Genomic DNA, 13,783 nt, shown 5'->3' with positions numbered 1-13,783 from the left:
CAAATAATACAATATTTTGTGACTTTAAATTGGCTATGTTTGTGAGGACTATTTTTAGTTTTTGTTTCTCAAGGAATGCACATCTGATTTCTGAAACTATTTGTTCATTTTTAATTTGAGGTGGTTAAGCTATCAACTTTAATAAATGCATCACAGGTCTGTGTTTTCCATAATATCACCTTGTTCTTTACATTTTAGAGGACTAACAGTCTTTCTAAAGTTTTTGAGTTTGCAGACAGCTATCTCTTTGCTATTTCCACTATTGGTATTGCAAACCCAACCTTGGGATAATGTAAAGGTAGGATAAAAGCAGAGCACTGACTTGCCCAGTGGTGGTACAGGATGGCTGGGTTGAGGAGATGCAACATAAAAGGATAAGGTAAGATGAAATGGAATTCTTGTGTAGCAGCAGGATCTTTGGTGAGTTGGGAGGTAAATTGCACAAGTGTTTTGAGCATATTAGCCTGGATGACTATTCTTGAGTAAATAAACTGTTATTCTGTACCTGTACTTGCAAGGCTTTGAAATGAAAAGGTAAGAATATTGGCCAGAGATATATGTTCTTCTTTTCATACCTTTATTGTGTATGCAGAAAAAGTTTAATTTCAGTCAGATCCCTCATTCTTTAGTAATTAGACATATTTGTCAAGATTTGCATTTTAGCATTAATTCTTTGAATATATAAACTATTTTTAAGCATGCAACCTTGTCTTTGAGATGCCTGTATTCCTTACCTTTGTGTGTGTTAGTCATTCAGTCATGTTTGACTCTTTGTGACCCCATGGACTGTAGCCTGCCAGGCTCCTCTGTCCATAGGATTCTCTAAGCAAGAATACTGAAGTGGGTTGCCATTCCCTTCTTCATGGGATCTTCCTGACCCAGGTATCAAACCCATGTCTTCTACATTTCAGGCAGATTCTTTACCATCTGAGCCACCAAGGAAGCCCTGTTTCTTTTACTTAAAACCCTCATACAGCTCTTCACCGATCCAAGGTCCCCAGTGGACTCCCCTTGATCTGTTGCACTAGGTTCCAACTTGCCTAATTCAGGTTCTCGGTGGCTTCTTGAGTGCTAAGAATTTGTTGCTATCATCAGTGCATATTAATCAGTTCATTCATCCATGCATCTTGCAAACTCTCTCTACCCACTATACTTGCGTATTTAAGTATTAATGGTGCTCTGCCAAATGAAGAGTCTTGTACTTTGAAGCTCTGCCTAAATTTTAGGAACACAAAGCTGAGGCTTTACATGTTTTAGTGCTTCTTTAGTCTAGTGCATAAACATATGTTCAGCGGTTAAATTCATTTAAAATTCATTTATCCTCTCAGGCTAACTAGGACTTCCCACCCAAACTGACTCAGGGTATTTGGAGGTTGGAGGAAGATGGATTCTAACAATTCTACCAATATCTATAACCTCTGGTATAGATAATGACTCTGATTTAGAATGTAGGACAAAATTCTGATGCCTTTTATTTTTTTCAAAAAGTTTTGTTTTATTTTTTAAATATAAATTTATTTAGTTTAATTGTAGGCTAATTACTTTACAATATTGTATCGGTTTTGCCATACATCAACATGAATCCTCCACGGGTGTACACATGTTCCCCAAATTGGAGTTAGTTGCTTTACAATGTTATGCTAGTTTCTGCTGTAAAATGAAGTCATTCAGCTATTTGTATTCATATATCCCTTTCTTCTTGGACTTCGCTCCCACCCCTCCCACATCCATCCCACCCCTCTAGGTCATCAAAGGGCCCTGAGCTGGACTCCCTGTGCTATACAGCAGGTTCCCACTGGCTATCTGTTTTGCACATGATAGTGTATACACGTCAATCCCAATCTCCCAATTCATCCCACTCTTCCTTCCCCCTGCTCCATGCATCCATACATCTGTTCTCTATATCTATATCTCTATTCCTGCCCTGCAAATAGCTTCATCTATAGGATTTTTCTAGATTCCACATACACGGGTTAATATACAATAATTTGTTTTCCTCTTTCTGACTTACTTCACTCTGTGTGATGCCTTTGTGATTCATACACTAGAATCCTTTTCTACATCCTTTCCAATACATTTTAGAATGGGCTGTGGGCATCTTGTTATAAACCGAAAAGAAATGTTTCATTGCTAATACAATGTAAAGTTAATTAAAAGAAGTCTTCATATCATCCTCCTGAAATCTCAGACCAGGCAGAAGTTCAAGTTCTTTAGGAGGAGATTGAGCCATTCATCACTGCTTGTTTGGCTTGTCAGAGTCACAGGAGTTCCTTTCTAATTTATACCATTTCTTTATGAATGTGACATTATATTTAGAGAGTAATTATGTTAATTTCCCCTAATCGTGATATCATCTGCCTATCAATAGCCAAATATTCTGACCTTTAAAAACCTGTAGCAATTGTTTTTCAAGGCATGGTAACCTTGAAAAAATAGAGAGATTTCCTGTGAATTCCATTTAAATAGTTTTACTCTTCTCCTCAGAATAATACTCTAAAGATTTTTATTACTTGTGCTGCTGCTGCTGCTGCTGCTGCTGCTAAGTCACTTCAGTCGTGTCCGATTCTGTGCGACCCCATAGACGGCAGCCCACCAGGCTCCCCCATCCCTGGGATTCTCCAGGCAAGAACACTGGAGTGGGTTGCCATTTCCTTCTCCAATACATGAAAGTGAAAAGTGAAAGTGAAGTTGCTCATTAGTGCTGAACTCTTAGTGACCCCATGGACTGCAGCCCACCAGGCTCCTCCGTCCATGGGACTTTCCAGGCAAGAGTACAACATATGCTTATTAAGGAAAATATGATTAACAGAGAACAAAGAAAAATTGTAAACTGTGTCTTCAGATGAGGGAATGTGGTATAGTTGATATCTGATTGTTAAAGGGGTGTAGCAAGGTTTTTACTGTTATCTTGGTGGCTGCATGGAAAGCTTGTGCTGGAGTTGTTGAAAGATGGTAGCGGTAGGTGTCAACTGTTTGCTGCTGCTAGAACGCCGCTGACCAGAATCTTTCCCCTTCTACATTCTGAGTTCCTTCTACTGACTCCCATTACAGACCCTAACAAATTCAGGCAATAAGAGAATGTATAATTTTACAAAATATTAGTCTTGGTTTCACAGTGAACAGTATACAGAAAAGGGGGCTTGGTGGTGAGAGACAGCTGGAAAATGTCATCTGACATACTCTTACTAGAGAAATGATGGCTATATGAAGAAATGATGGCTTCAATCCCCACTATACTTTGTATCAAAGCTTTTATATTCACTCATTAATTTAATAATTATTTAGTGAATCCATTCCTCAGTAGAGTTTATATTGATCTATTTGGGGGTAGGTAATAAATATAATGAATAAGTAAATTGCATGGTATTCTAGAAAATGATGAATGCAGGCTAATGTTAGCTCAGCTGGTAAAGAACCCACCTGCAATGTAGGAGACCCCGGTTCAATTCCTGGGTCGGGAAGATCCCCTGGAGAAGAAGGGATAGGCTACCCACTCCTGTATTCTTGGGCTTCCCTGGTGGCTCAGCTGGTAAAGAATCTCCCTGCAATGTGGGAGACCTGGGTTCGATCCCTGAGTTGGGAAGATCCCCTGGAGAAGGGAACGGCTACTCACTCCAATATTCTGGCCTGGAGAAGTCCATGGACTATGGAATCTCATAGTCCATTCTCATAGCCAATGAGGTTGCAAAGAGTCAGACACGACTGAGCAACTTTCACTTCACTTCTGTGAAAAAATAAAAAGCAAGGTGGAGAATTGGGAGGAACTGGAGTAGGGGTGAGGATTTGTTGTTTTAAATGAGGTGATCAGGATTAACCTCACTGGACAAAGATTTATAGAAAACGATGGAGTTCGTCATGCAGTTATCTTGGTGGAAAACATACTGGACAAAGGAATATTCTGAGTAGAAAGCAGGAGCAGATTAACTGGAACATAGACTCAAAAGCCAGTTCCAGAGTCCTGAGGTTGTAGCATGCTTGACACATTCCAGGAAAGCAGTTGATGTAGATGGCTCAGTGGATCCCATGGAATATGGGAGAGAAAAGCAGAAAAACTAAGAAGGGTCATATCATGAAGGGCCTTCTAGGCCATTGTGAGGATTTTGGCTTTTATTCTGAGTGGAATGGGAAGACATGAGAGGATTTTAAGCAGAGATGTGAGATGATGTGATGCAGTTTTAAAAGAATCACTCAGGTCGCTTTCATGAGAATAAACTTTAAGGAGGGCATGGGATGGAGACTGTTGTGATAATCCAGGCAGGAGGTAATGGCGACATGGATCGGGTTCGTAGTGGTTGATGTAGTGTGACTCTATAGAATGTTGGATATCTTTTATCAGCTTTCCTGATGCTTTGGATATGTGGTGGCTGGTGAACATATCTTTCTTTTTTCTCTCCTTCCCTCTTCATGATAAATTGTTGGGATAGGTAGCGATTGCTTGTATCTAAATGAGGTTGAAAGATTGAATCAAATAAGATGTCCTTGCAGCTGGTGGAAATGGAGAGTCAGTGTGGGTCATTGCTGCCCCCTGACCTGAAATTGTCCCAAAGCACTCTTCCTTGGAGCAGTCAGTGATGCTGCCAAGAAAACTGGAAAAGAAAAATTTCTGCTTTTCCTCCCTCATCTCTTATCTTCTGAAGTTTAACATTTTTATTATTCAACCTAAAAGGGTTGTACCATTTCTAAGAAGTGAGTTTAGTTCCATGTGTCTGAAGCTATTCCTTCTATTAATTGACCATTCCTAACCTTTCACCTGTATAGCTTTCCATACTCAGGGCCCGCAGCCAGATGGCTAATTTCTAGAACACTCAGGTAATCTCTGAGATTTTGTGCAGACTCTGGAAACAGCCCAGAGCTCAGAGATAGGAGACTATAGGCTACTTATGCCCCTCAAGGATCTTTGGATGAGGGCAGAATGATACAGGCAACAAGGGTTTCTTTAATCCCTCCATAAACACAATGACACCAATGATGTTTTGAACATTTATTTAATGTTTGACTGCCTTATTCATGCACTAGCTCATTCAACCCTCACATTAGCACTTTGAAGAAATTACTGTTTTCTTTTTTCACTCAGGAGAAGGCAATGGCACCCCACTCCAGTAGTCTTGCCTGGAAAATCCCGTGGACGGAGGAGACTGGTGGGCTGCAGTCCATGGGGTCGCTGAGGGTAGGACACGACTGAGCGACTTCACTTTCACTTTTCACTTTCATGCATTGGAGAAGGAAATGGCAACCCACTCCCGTGTTCTTGCCTAGAGAATCCCAGGGACGGTGGAGCCTGGTGGGCTGCTGTCTCTGGGGTCACACAGAGTTGGACACGACTGAAGCGACTTAGCAGCAGTAGCAGCAGAACAGACAATGACTTGCCCCAGGGCCCCTAGCTAGCGGATGGTGGGGCTTAGGTATAAACTCGAGTCTGTCGCTCGTTACAGCTCTGATGCCAGGCTCTAAGATGCTCTGCTCCATACTCAGCTACATGCACTTGTTTTATTGGAGTTGAATTGCTTTACAATGTTGGGTTAGTTTCTGCTGTACAACATCATGAATCACCCGTATGTATACATATATCCCCTCCCTCTTGAGCTTTCCTCCCTGCACCCTTGCATCATACCCCTGTGGGTCATCACAGAGCACTAAGCTGAGCTCCCTGTAGAACAGCTTCCCACCAGCTATTGTTTCGCACGTGGTAGTGTATCTACGTCAGTGTTACTCTCTCAGGTCAGGCCACCTCTCTTTCCCCGCTGTGTCTGCAAGTGCACTGTCTGTGCCTGCGCCTCTATTCCTGCCCTCTAGCTATATGCACTTTTCAGTCTATGATCCAGTTAATCTGCTCCTGCTTGCTGCTCAGAATATTATTCTACGGTTTAATATCTTTGCTCCCCATAGACGCTTTTTCTGAACCAAAGTAATTGAGGAAAGCTAGACCTTTATGGGTTTTCCTAGCTGGCACTAACGGTCAAAAACTTGCCTGCCAATGCAGGAAACACAGGAGACATGGGTTCAGTCCCTGGGTTGGGAAGATCCCCTGAAGCAGGAAATGGCAACCCATTCCAGTATTCTTGCCTAAAAAATTCCATGGACAAAGGAGCCTGGCTAGCTACAGTCCATGGGCTCACACAGAATCAGACACAAGTGAAGCAACTTAGCAGTAGCACTGGACATTCTATGAGTAAAAATAAGGGAGGAAGCGCAAAATAGTGTTGAGGGATGGTTAGGTATGTTTAGATAAGATAGAACTTTCCATAACATATGTTTTGCTAACCAGTAGGAAAATATTGACTGCTTTTATTTTTAATATTATTTTTAATGATTTTAAAGAAAAATAAAAATAAATTAAATCTGTTACATATACCACACATACAAGGGTAATGAATGTATTAAATCTGTTAATGTTCAGTATAATTATAGCAACTTGAAAATACTTTATTCACTAGCTACAAACCTTATATACATTTATTTCTTATGTACACAGAATTTTTGCCAAGCTATTTACAACACACAGTTACTATTGGACATTAGTCTTCATTCATGCTTGGCCCAAAGGAAAATCTCACAACCTGGCCAATGTCATGCTTGAATTTTCTTAACTTTTGGCACACTGTCAACAGTAAGTGGTATCTCAGATTGTTACTTTTAAAAGTGTAAGAAATCTCTATAATTCTCCTGCCTTTATATTTGATGGAATAATTTGCCAGACACTAATCAGACGTTTTCTGATGGAATTCTGCATTGACAAAAATCAAATTCAGATTCTGAGCTAGCTAGCATTGATTTTTCACATTTATTTTTGCTTCTGAGGTTTGATACTAAGCTTCTTGGCATTCTTCTGTGTGCTTTGTAAGGATGGAGCTCACTTTGAAGTACCTAAGATCTCTGTTTATGAGATTGGTCAGATCTGGAAAAGAATATGAATTTGGCTGCTGGGTCAGAAATGTCATCATCATGAATTTGGAAGACAGAATAATACAGCAGCATACTGAGCTTGCTAAAAAAAATGAAAGCTGTTAGGTTGTATTCTGTAGTAATAACATTTGCTTTATTTTGTTCCCATGCAGGTATTTAAAAAACATTTTGTCCAGATGCAAAATAATGAAAAGACAATGTTAGTTATTTTTGTCTTTAAGAAGAATGTTTTAATTGACTCTTTTTTTGAGAACTTTTAGAGCGCTCTCAAAATAGTTTGTATTTTTCTGCTGCTGATCTAGGTACAAAAAAATCTAGAATGTTTTGACCATCTGCTGGTATTTCCAGTCAGTGTTTGCTGACAAACAATGAAAAAGATTCACAGTGAACTTGAACATCAGAGAGTAGAGTGAACTTTGGAAGCCAATTCTTCCAAACCCTGACAAATATGAAAATGCTGGCACAGCTTTATTTAAAATGACACCTACTAAAGCTGGTTTCCATGTGTTATTCTACAGTTCTCAGTGTGAAGCTTCAGACAAAAGGACTAAAATCTTCTCTCTTTCATTCTTTCATATTGTACTCATTTATTTTATTATTATTACTTTTCAAATTTTTGAACTCACAATATTCTGCTTTATAAGGTTTCAGTTTAAGAGTCATGGGCATTGAGTTAATGATATCAGTTTTCTGTAAAAAGTATTAAGGATACTGTCTGGACCTCAGGTACTTCCATCATGCCAGAAGGATGATCCTTGGCAAGCAAAGCAACAACAACAAGAAAACATATAAAACAGCTGATTGGAGCAATATTTTCCCTTAGATGTTCTATGAAATTATGTTGAGTTTCTATAATATGTGAAGGCAGGAGTTATGTTTTTCAGATGTATTAATGTGCGTTGGTAATGGCTGATTACACTGAATTTGAGGGCCAGATTTCACATTCTAATCTCCAGCTGAATATGGTCCCACGCATCTAAATCACTAATGCTGGTCTCACAATCATTTATAAGTTTAAGAAGAAGAAATGTTTGCTTTAAAATGTTAGGCTTTTTCTTGACACTTCCACGTGGTATGATAAGCTTTTACATGTTTTGGAATGAACACTTAAACACAATATTCAGTGACTAGGGACTAAATAATAATACATTTGTTTATCTAAAGCATGCATTCAAGCTTCACAGACTTTATTAAGCTGTTTGTGGCAACTCTGTAATGGCCGCTTACTATTTCAGCATTCAAGTTTGAATTTAATTCTTTGAAGTTTTTGCATACATTAAACCGATTGTATGTGTCTGCACACTTGCAGATTTATGTATATATGTGTATCTGTTTGTTTATTAGTGTAATTAAAATAAATTTGCTTAAACACTTATGATAGAGGTGTTTAGACATTTAACGCTTTGTAACAGTTAGATACTCCTGATGCTGGATCCAAAACAGGGGAGGAAGATTGGAAAATTTAACATTGTGCCAGTAAACACCATGTATCTCTTAAAATAATTGTTTTTTATCTTATTCTTAAGAAAAATGGTCCTATATTTATGGAAGCATAACAATCCAGTAAAGTGTCACAGGTAATTGTAGTTGGATAGCTTTAAAAATCTAACTGAATATTTTGAAGGGGAAGTTTGTACTACACATCCACATTCTCAGAAGGTTACTGCTTTCTTGAGCCGGATTGATGACATCTCTAATTCAAGAAAAGATGGCTTTTGAGCACTGAGGTCTGGAAGATAAATTCCACACTTAATGGTATGCCTTGATTTGTTATAGCTCTCAGAAATGTGTCAGTATATTTTTTTCTTATAGTAAAACAGATTCTTCTTTAGGACCATTAGCTCATTTCTTTCTGGGGGAATTTCTGAATTATCTAAGCAGATAAAGGAAGATTCTTTCTGTAGAAATATGTATATTATACTCCTGTTTGTCCAGTATTAGTTCACGTGTATCCACATTTTGTCCAGCTTTTTATTCTAACAGTTGATTCCGTTTTCTACATCTTACTTGGTTTACCTATATGTATACTAGTGCATCCCATGGAGGAGGGCATGGCAACCCACTCGAGTATTCTTGCCTGGAGAATCCCATGGACAGAGGGGCATGGCAGGCTATAGTCCTTAGGATCACAAAGAGTCAGACACAACCGAAACAATTTAGCATGCACTCAAACAAGTACATATAAGTAGTACATAGATTTTTGTCCTAAGGCTTTGCATTTAAATATATTTTCTGATACCTTCTCCTAGTCCTTACTCTCTTTTTTTTTTTTCCCCCAGTGGGGGAAAGGGAGAGAATAAAGGCACTATACAGTTGTTAATACTCACCTTAAACTTTTTCCTCGGGTTATGGAGGAAAAATACATTTTCCTTTGGAGTTAATAGATGCTCTTGTCTGCTATCATAACTATGAATTAGTATCTTTAATTCTTGCCTAAAAATTGGTAGTCAGGTTCAGAGACAAATGAGATTCTTCCCTTCTTCATTAGAAAGCTTCTTTACTATTATGTAATCTATTTTTTTCTTAAACCTACAAATATTTGTGAAAAATAAAACAAGGAGGATCATCAGGATTTGCTTTGTCATTTTAAAGTTCTATCTTTGACTATTTCTTAATTTGGCTCTTTAAAATATGTAATAGTCAAAAACTAAATGATTATGTTTTTCTTTTGAAGCAACTTTCCCAGAAAAATAAAAAGAATAATGTGTGCAGCTACCTAATAATTTGATCAGGTTTCTTTTTCAATTATATTTCATGGTGAATATCTTTAAATCTCAAAAAAATTTTATCCTACAGAGTTAATTCTCTTTAGCTAAAATTTTCATTAATTTTTACTCTTAAAGGTTAATTTCCCATCATTTTAGTCATAAAATAAGTCATATAACTTTTTTCTTTAATAGCTATAGATGAAAAAGTTTCATTTTATACAGATTTTATTTTTATTCATCACATCATTATATTTTTATGGTTCTTTAATCTTTTGAGGAAATCATATGTCACTTTAGTGTCACAAATATATATTATAATTTTTCAATGAGAAAAATGAAACTCTTTACAAATACTTTTCAGAAATATTTTTCTGTTACATACAATCATTAAATTTTTCAAAGAATATATTTAAAGCCCATTTTGTTTTTGAGGGGGCAAATACCTTAATAGTGTCTTTGTTAAACTCAAATGCTACCTTTCTGAGTTGAAACACAATTGCCTAAAAATTGCCCTTCTTTTTACAGAGACTATGTAAGACAGGGCTGATAATCAGGAGAGTGTGGACACTATGGTGACACCATGATGGCCTCACTCTACTCTTTCCACTCAGGAAATGGATTTAAGAATATTCATCCACAGAAGTATAGGGTGAGCTTATGAAACTTGAAGTGGTGGAGCCAGATTTGGAATTCTGGCGGGAACAGCCATTGAAGCTTGGGTCTCTTGGAGGCACTCTCTTCTTCCGACTGGATCTGGTGTTATCTGCATCACTAGGGTCAAACACCACCGTCATGGACTCCATCCTGGTCACAGTGTACAGGCTGCTTTGCCGAGTCGGGTGAAACCTGGTAGTCTTGAGCTCCAGCTCATCATAGCTAGAAACTTCAATGAAAGGACACCAGCGGAATGCTCTCTTGAAGCCTGCCCGAAATCTGAGGAGAAGCAGGCCACAAGAAGAAAAAGTCATATTTTCAAGTGGAAATTTCCTTCAGCTTCTACAGAAAGCTCTGCTTAATGCAATCAAGCCAACTCATTTTTTGAATTTAATTTTCTAGTCTAAATTTTAGCATTTATGCCACAGTATTGGTACTAGTTTTCTAAGTCCTTTTTGTTCGAATTGAATCTTAATTTCCCATTGATTAAAAGCAAGTTGTCAAAGAGTAAAAGTGCAGTATCAATAGTCAATATGCCAAAGAAGCAGTGTAGGTTTCTTCAATAATTTTATACATTTGCATAAGTGATTTAAGCTTTCTGGGTACGGCCCTGAAAAATGACATAGTTTGAAACAGATTCTTATGGTAATAATTACACATTTATAAATTAGACTCATTTAATATTAAAATTAATTGCTCAGCTGGATGTTTTTATCTACTTGCATAAGAAAGTGCAAAATCCTTGGCTTTGTAAGCCATTAAATGAAGTTGATTAAAAACATATGCTCTGCTTTTGGGGTTATTTAAATTGATATATGGTTTGTGCAATTAGTGAAAAAAAAGTAAGAATTAAATAATATTTTTAAGAAACTTAAGGAATGGTGTGGTAGGGGTCTAATAGAGCTGAGAATTTAGGTTGAGTAGCTACTTACACTAAGTCCCATTTCTACTTGTCTACCATATTGGTTTATTGAGGAAATTTTTCACCTTATAAAATTTAACACTACCCCCTCCATGTGCTAACCTTACAACTAAGGTGTTTTTAATCTGGAAACCAAAGTTTACCGTTTTTTCCCAGTCTTAAATTTAATTGTGAATATTTCTCCTTTTCTTTCCAAGTTCACTTTAAAACTAGCTTCCCCTCTTCCAGAGGTTGCACCCTGACTTACTCACTGACTTCATCATACTGGAGGGAGGTTTGGGATTCTTCTCCTTAGTATTGCTTCTGTTACTCTTATGACACCTTCTATTTTGAAGTCTATTTACAAAACACCCTTCTTAATAGAGTCCACTCACATATGCCATCATCTCTCCATCTGTGCATTTTTACAAAGTGTCTTCATTTCTTTGAGGACTTGAGCACACCTTCACCTCACCTCCTTTAATGATAGGACATTTCTTTTTCTTTGACAAGTAATTCTGAAGGATTTGGAGAGAGAATTTGGCCTATACAGAAATCAGCTGTTTAGAACCCCCAAGAGCATTGTTTTGAGGGGGTAATTGTTAAGGTGAGATAGTTCATTAAATAGGGAGGAGTTGGGTTTCCCTGGTGTCTCAGCTGGTAAATAATCTGCCAGCAATGCAGGACCTTGAGTTTGATCCCTGGGTTGGAAAGATCCCATGGAAAAGGGAATGGCTACCCACTCCAGTATTCTGGCCTGGAGAATTCCATGTACTGTGTAGTCCATGGGTTCGCAGAGTCAGATATGACTGAGTGACTTCCACTTTCACTTTTTCACTAGAAAAATACCTAGCTCTGTGCTCCTCTCAGTGAATTTTTCAAGTTTCCATTCCTTTTGAAATTTAACTGTGTACCAAGAAGCTTAAACAATATTATATGCTTTCAGTGAAGCCAGAAGTGACAAGGAACTTGCGTTTGGTAATCTTAGTTTTACCTCTTATTCAGACAGCAGTAGATGATGGGGTTGTACATGGTTGAGCTCATTGCCAGCCAAAAGCTAGCCAGATAGACCTGCTGAATATATTTCCACCTGTTTAGTTGTTGATAGATTGCAGTGAGGATGAAATAAATATGATAAGGCAGCCAGCAGATAGCAAATGTCACCACAACAATAATCATCATTTTTACAACCTGGAAAGAAAGAAAGAGGTCATTTTTGGCAAATATGGAAGTCATTATATTAGTTCTAACAGCTTACTGCAAATCATATTTTGCTACCGATACAATTAAATATATGGCTTGCCTAAAGAAATAGTCAATAAGTCAAAAAATGGCAAGGCAATATCGGGAGAGTTACCTAAGTTTCAAGAAAGCATTCTTCTGTCACCTGGTGAATGGGTGGCACTCACTTAAATATAAATATACTTTATTTATTTTCTTTTTTTTTTTAGATTTTATTTTATTTTATTTTTTTAATTTTATTTTATTTTATTTTTTTTAATTTTAAAATCTTTAATTCTTACATGCATTCCCAAACATGAACCCCCCTCCCACCTCCCTCCCCATAACATCTTTCTGGGTCATCCCCATGCACCAGCCCCAAGCATGCTGCATCCTGCGTCAGACATAGACTGGCGATTCAATTCACATGATAGTATACATGTTAGAATGTCATTCTCCCAAATCATCCCACCCTCTCCCTCTCCCTCTGAGTCCAAAAGTCCGTTATACACATCTGTGTCTCTTTCCCTGTCTTGCATACAGGGTCGTCATTGCCATCTTCCTAAATTCCATATATATGTGTTAGTATACTGTATTGGTGTTTTTCTTTCTGGCTTACTTCACTCTGTATAATCGGCTCCAGTTTCATCCATCTCAACAGAACTGATTCAAATGAATTCTTTTTAACGGCTGAGTAATACTCCATTGTGTATATGTACCACAGCTTTCTTATCCATTCATCTGTTGATGGACATCTAGGTTGTTTCCATGTCCTGGCTATTATAAACAGTGCTGCGATGAACATTGGGGTACATGTGTCTCTTTCAATTCTGGTTTCCTCAGTGTGTATGCCCAGAAGTGGGAATCAACTTGCCTGACTTCAGGCTCTACTACAAAGCCACAGTCATCAAGACAGTATGGTACTGGCACAAAGACAGACATATAGATCAATGGAACAAAATAGAAAGCCCAGAGATAAATCCACACACATATGGACACCTTATCTTTGACAAAGGAGGCAAGAATATACAATGGAGTAAAGACAATCTCTTTAACAAGTGGTGCTGGGAAAACTGGTCAACCACTTGTAAAAGAATGAAACTAGATCACTTTCTAACACCGCACACAAAAATAAACTCAAAATGGATTAAAGATCTAAATGTAAGATCAGAAACTATAAAACTCCTAGAGGAGAACATAGGCAAAACACTCTCAGACATAAATCACAGCAGGATCCTCTATGATCCACCTCCCAGAATACTGGAAATAAAAGCAAAAATAAACAAATGGGATCTAATTAAAATTAAAAGCTTCTGCACAACAAAGGAAAATATAAGCAAGGTGAAAAGACAGCCATCTGAATGGGAGAAAATAATAGCAAATGAAGCAACTGACA

General features: G+C 37.8%; 1 protein-coding gene across 1 annotated transcript in view; it reads right to left on the bottom strand.

Annotated features, from left to right (window-relative positions):
* Window positions 1–6,283: 6,283 nt before the first annotated feature.
* TACR3 (tachykinin receptor 3) overlaps window positions 6,284–13,783 on the bottom strand; it is an 81,070-nt gene continuing 73,570 nt past the window's right edge. The window contains exons 4-5 of the mRNA XM_015096389.4: window positions 12,161–12,357; window positions 6,284–10,544 (exon numbers count right to left, since the gene is read on the bottom strand). Of these exons, the coding sequence (XP_014951875.2) occupies window positions 10,232–10,544; window positions 12,161–12,357 (510 nt within the window). The 3' untranslated portion in view covers window positions 6,284–10,231. The remainder of the gene's footprint in view (window positions 10,545–12,160; window positions 12,358–13,783) is intronic.

The sequence above is a fragment of the Ovis aries genome, chromosome 6, assembly GCF_016772045.2.
Source record: "Ovis aries strain OAR_USU_Benz2616 breed Rambouillet chromosome 6, ARS-UI_Ramb_v3.0, whole genome shotgun sequence".
Lineage (NCBI taxonomy): Eukaryota > Metazoa > Chordata > Mammalia > Artiodactyla > Bovidae > Ovis > Ovis aries.
Note: the sequence above shows the minus strand (reverse complement) of the source record. Positions and strands in the feature narration are given on the sequence as shown.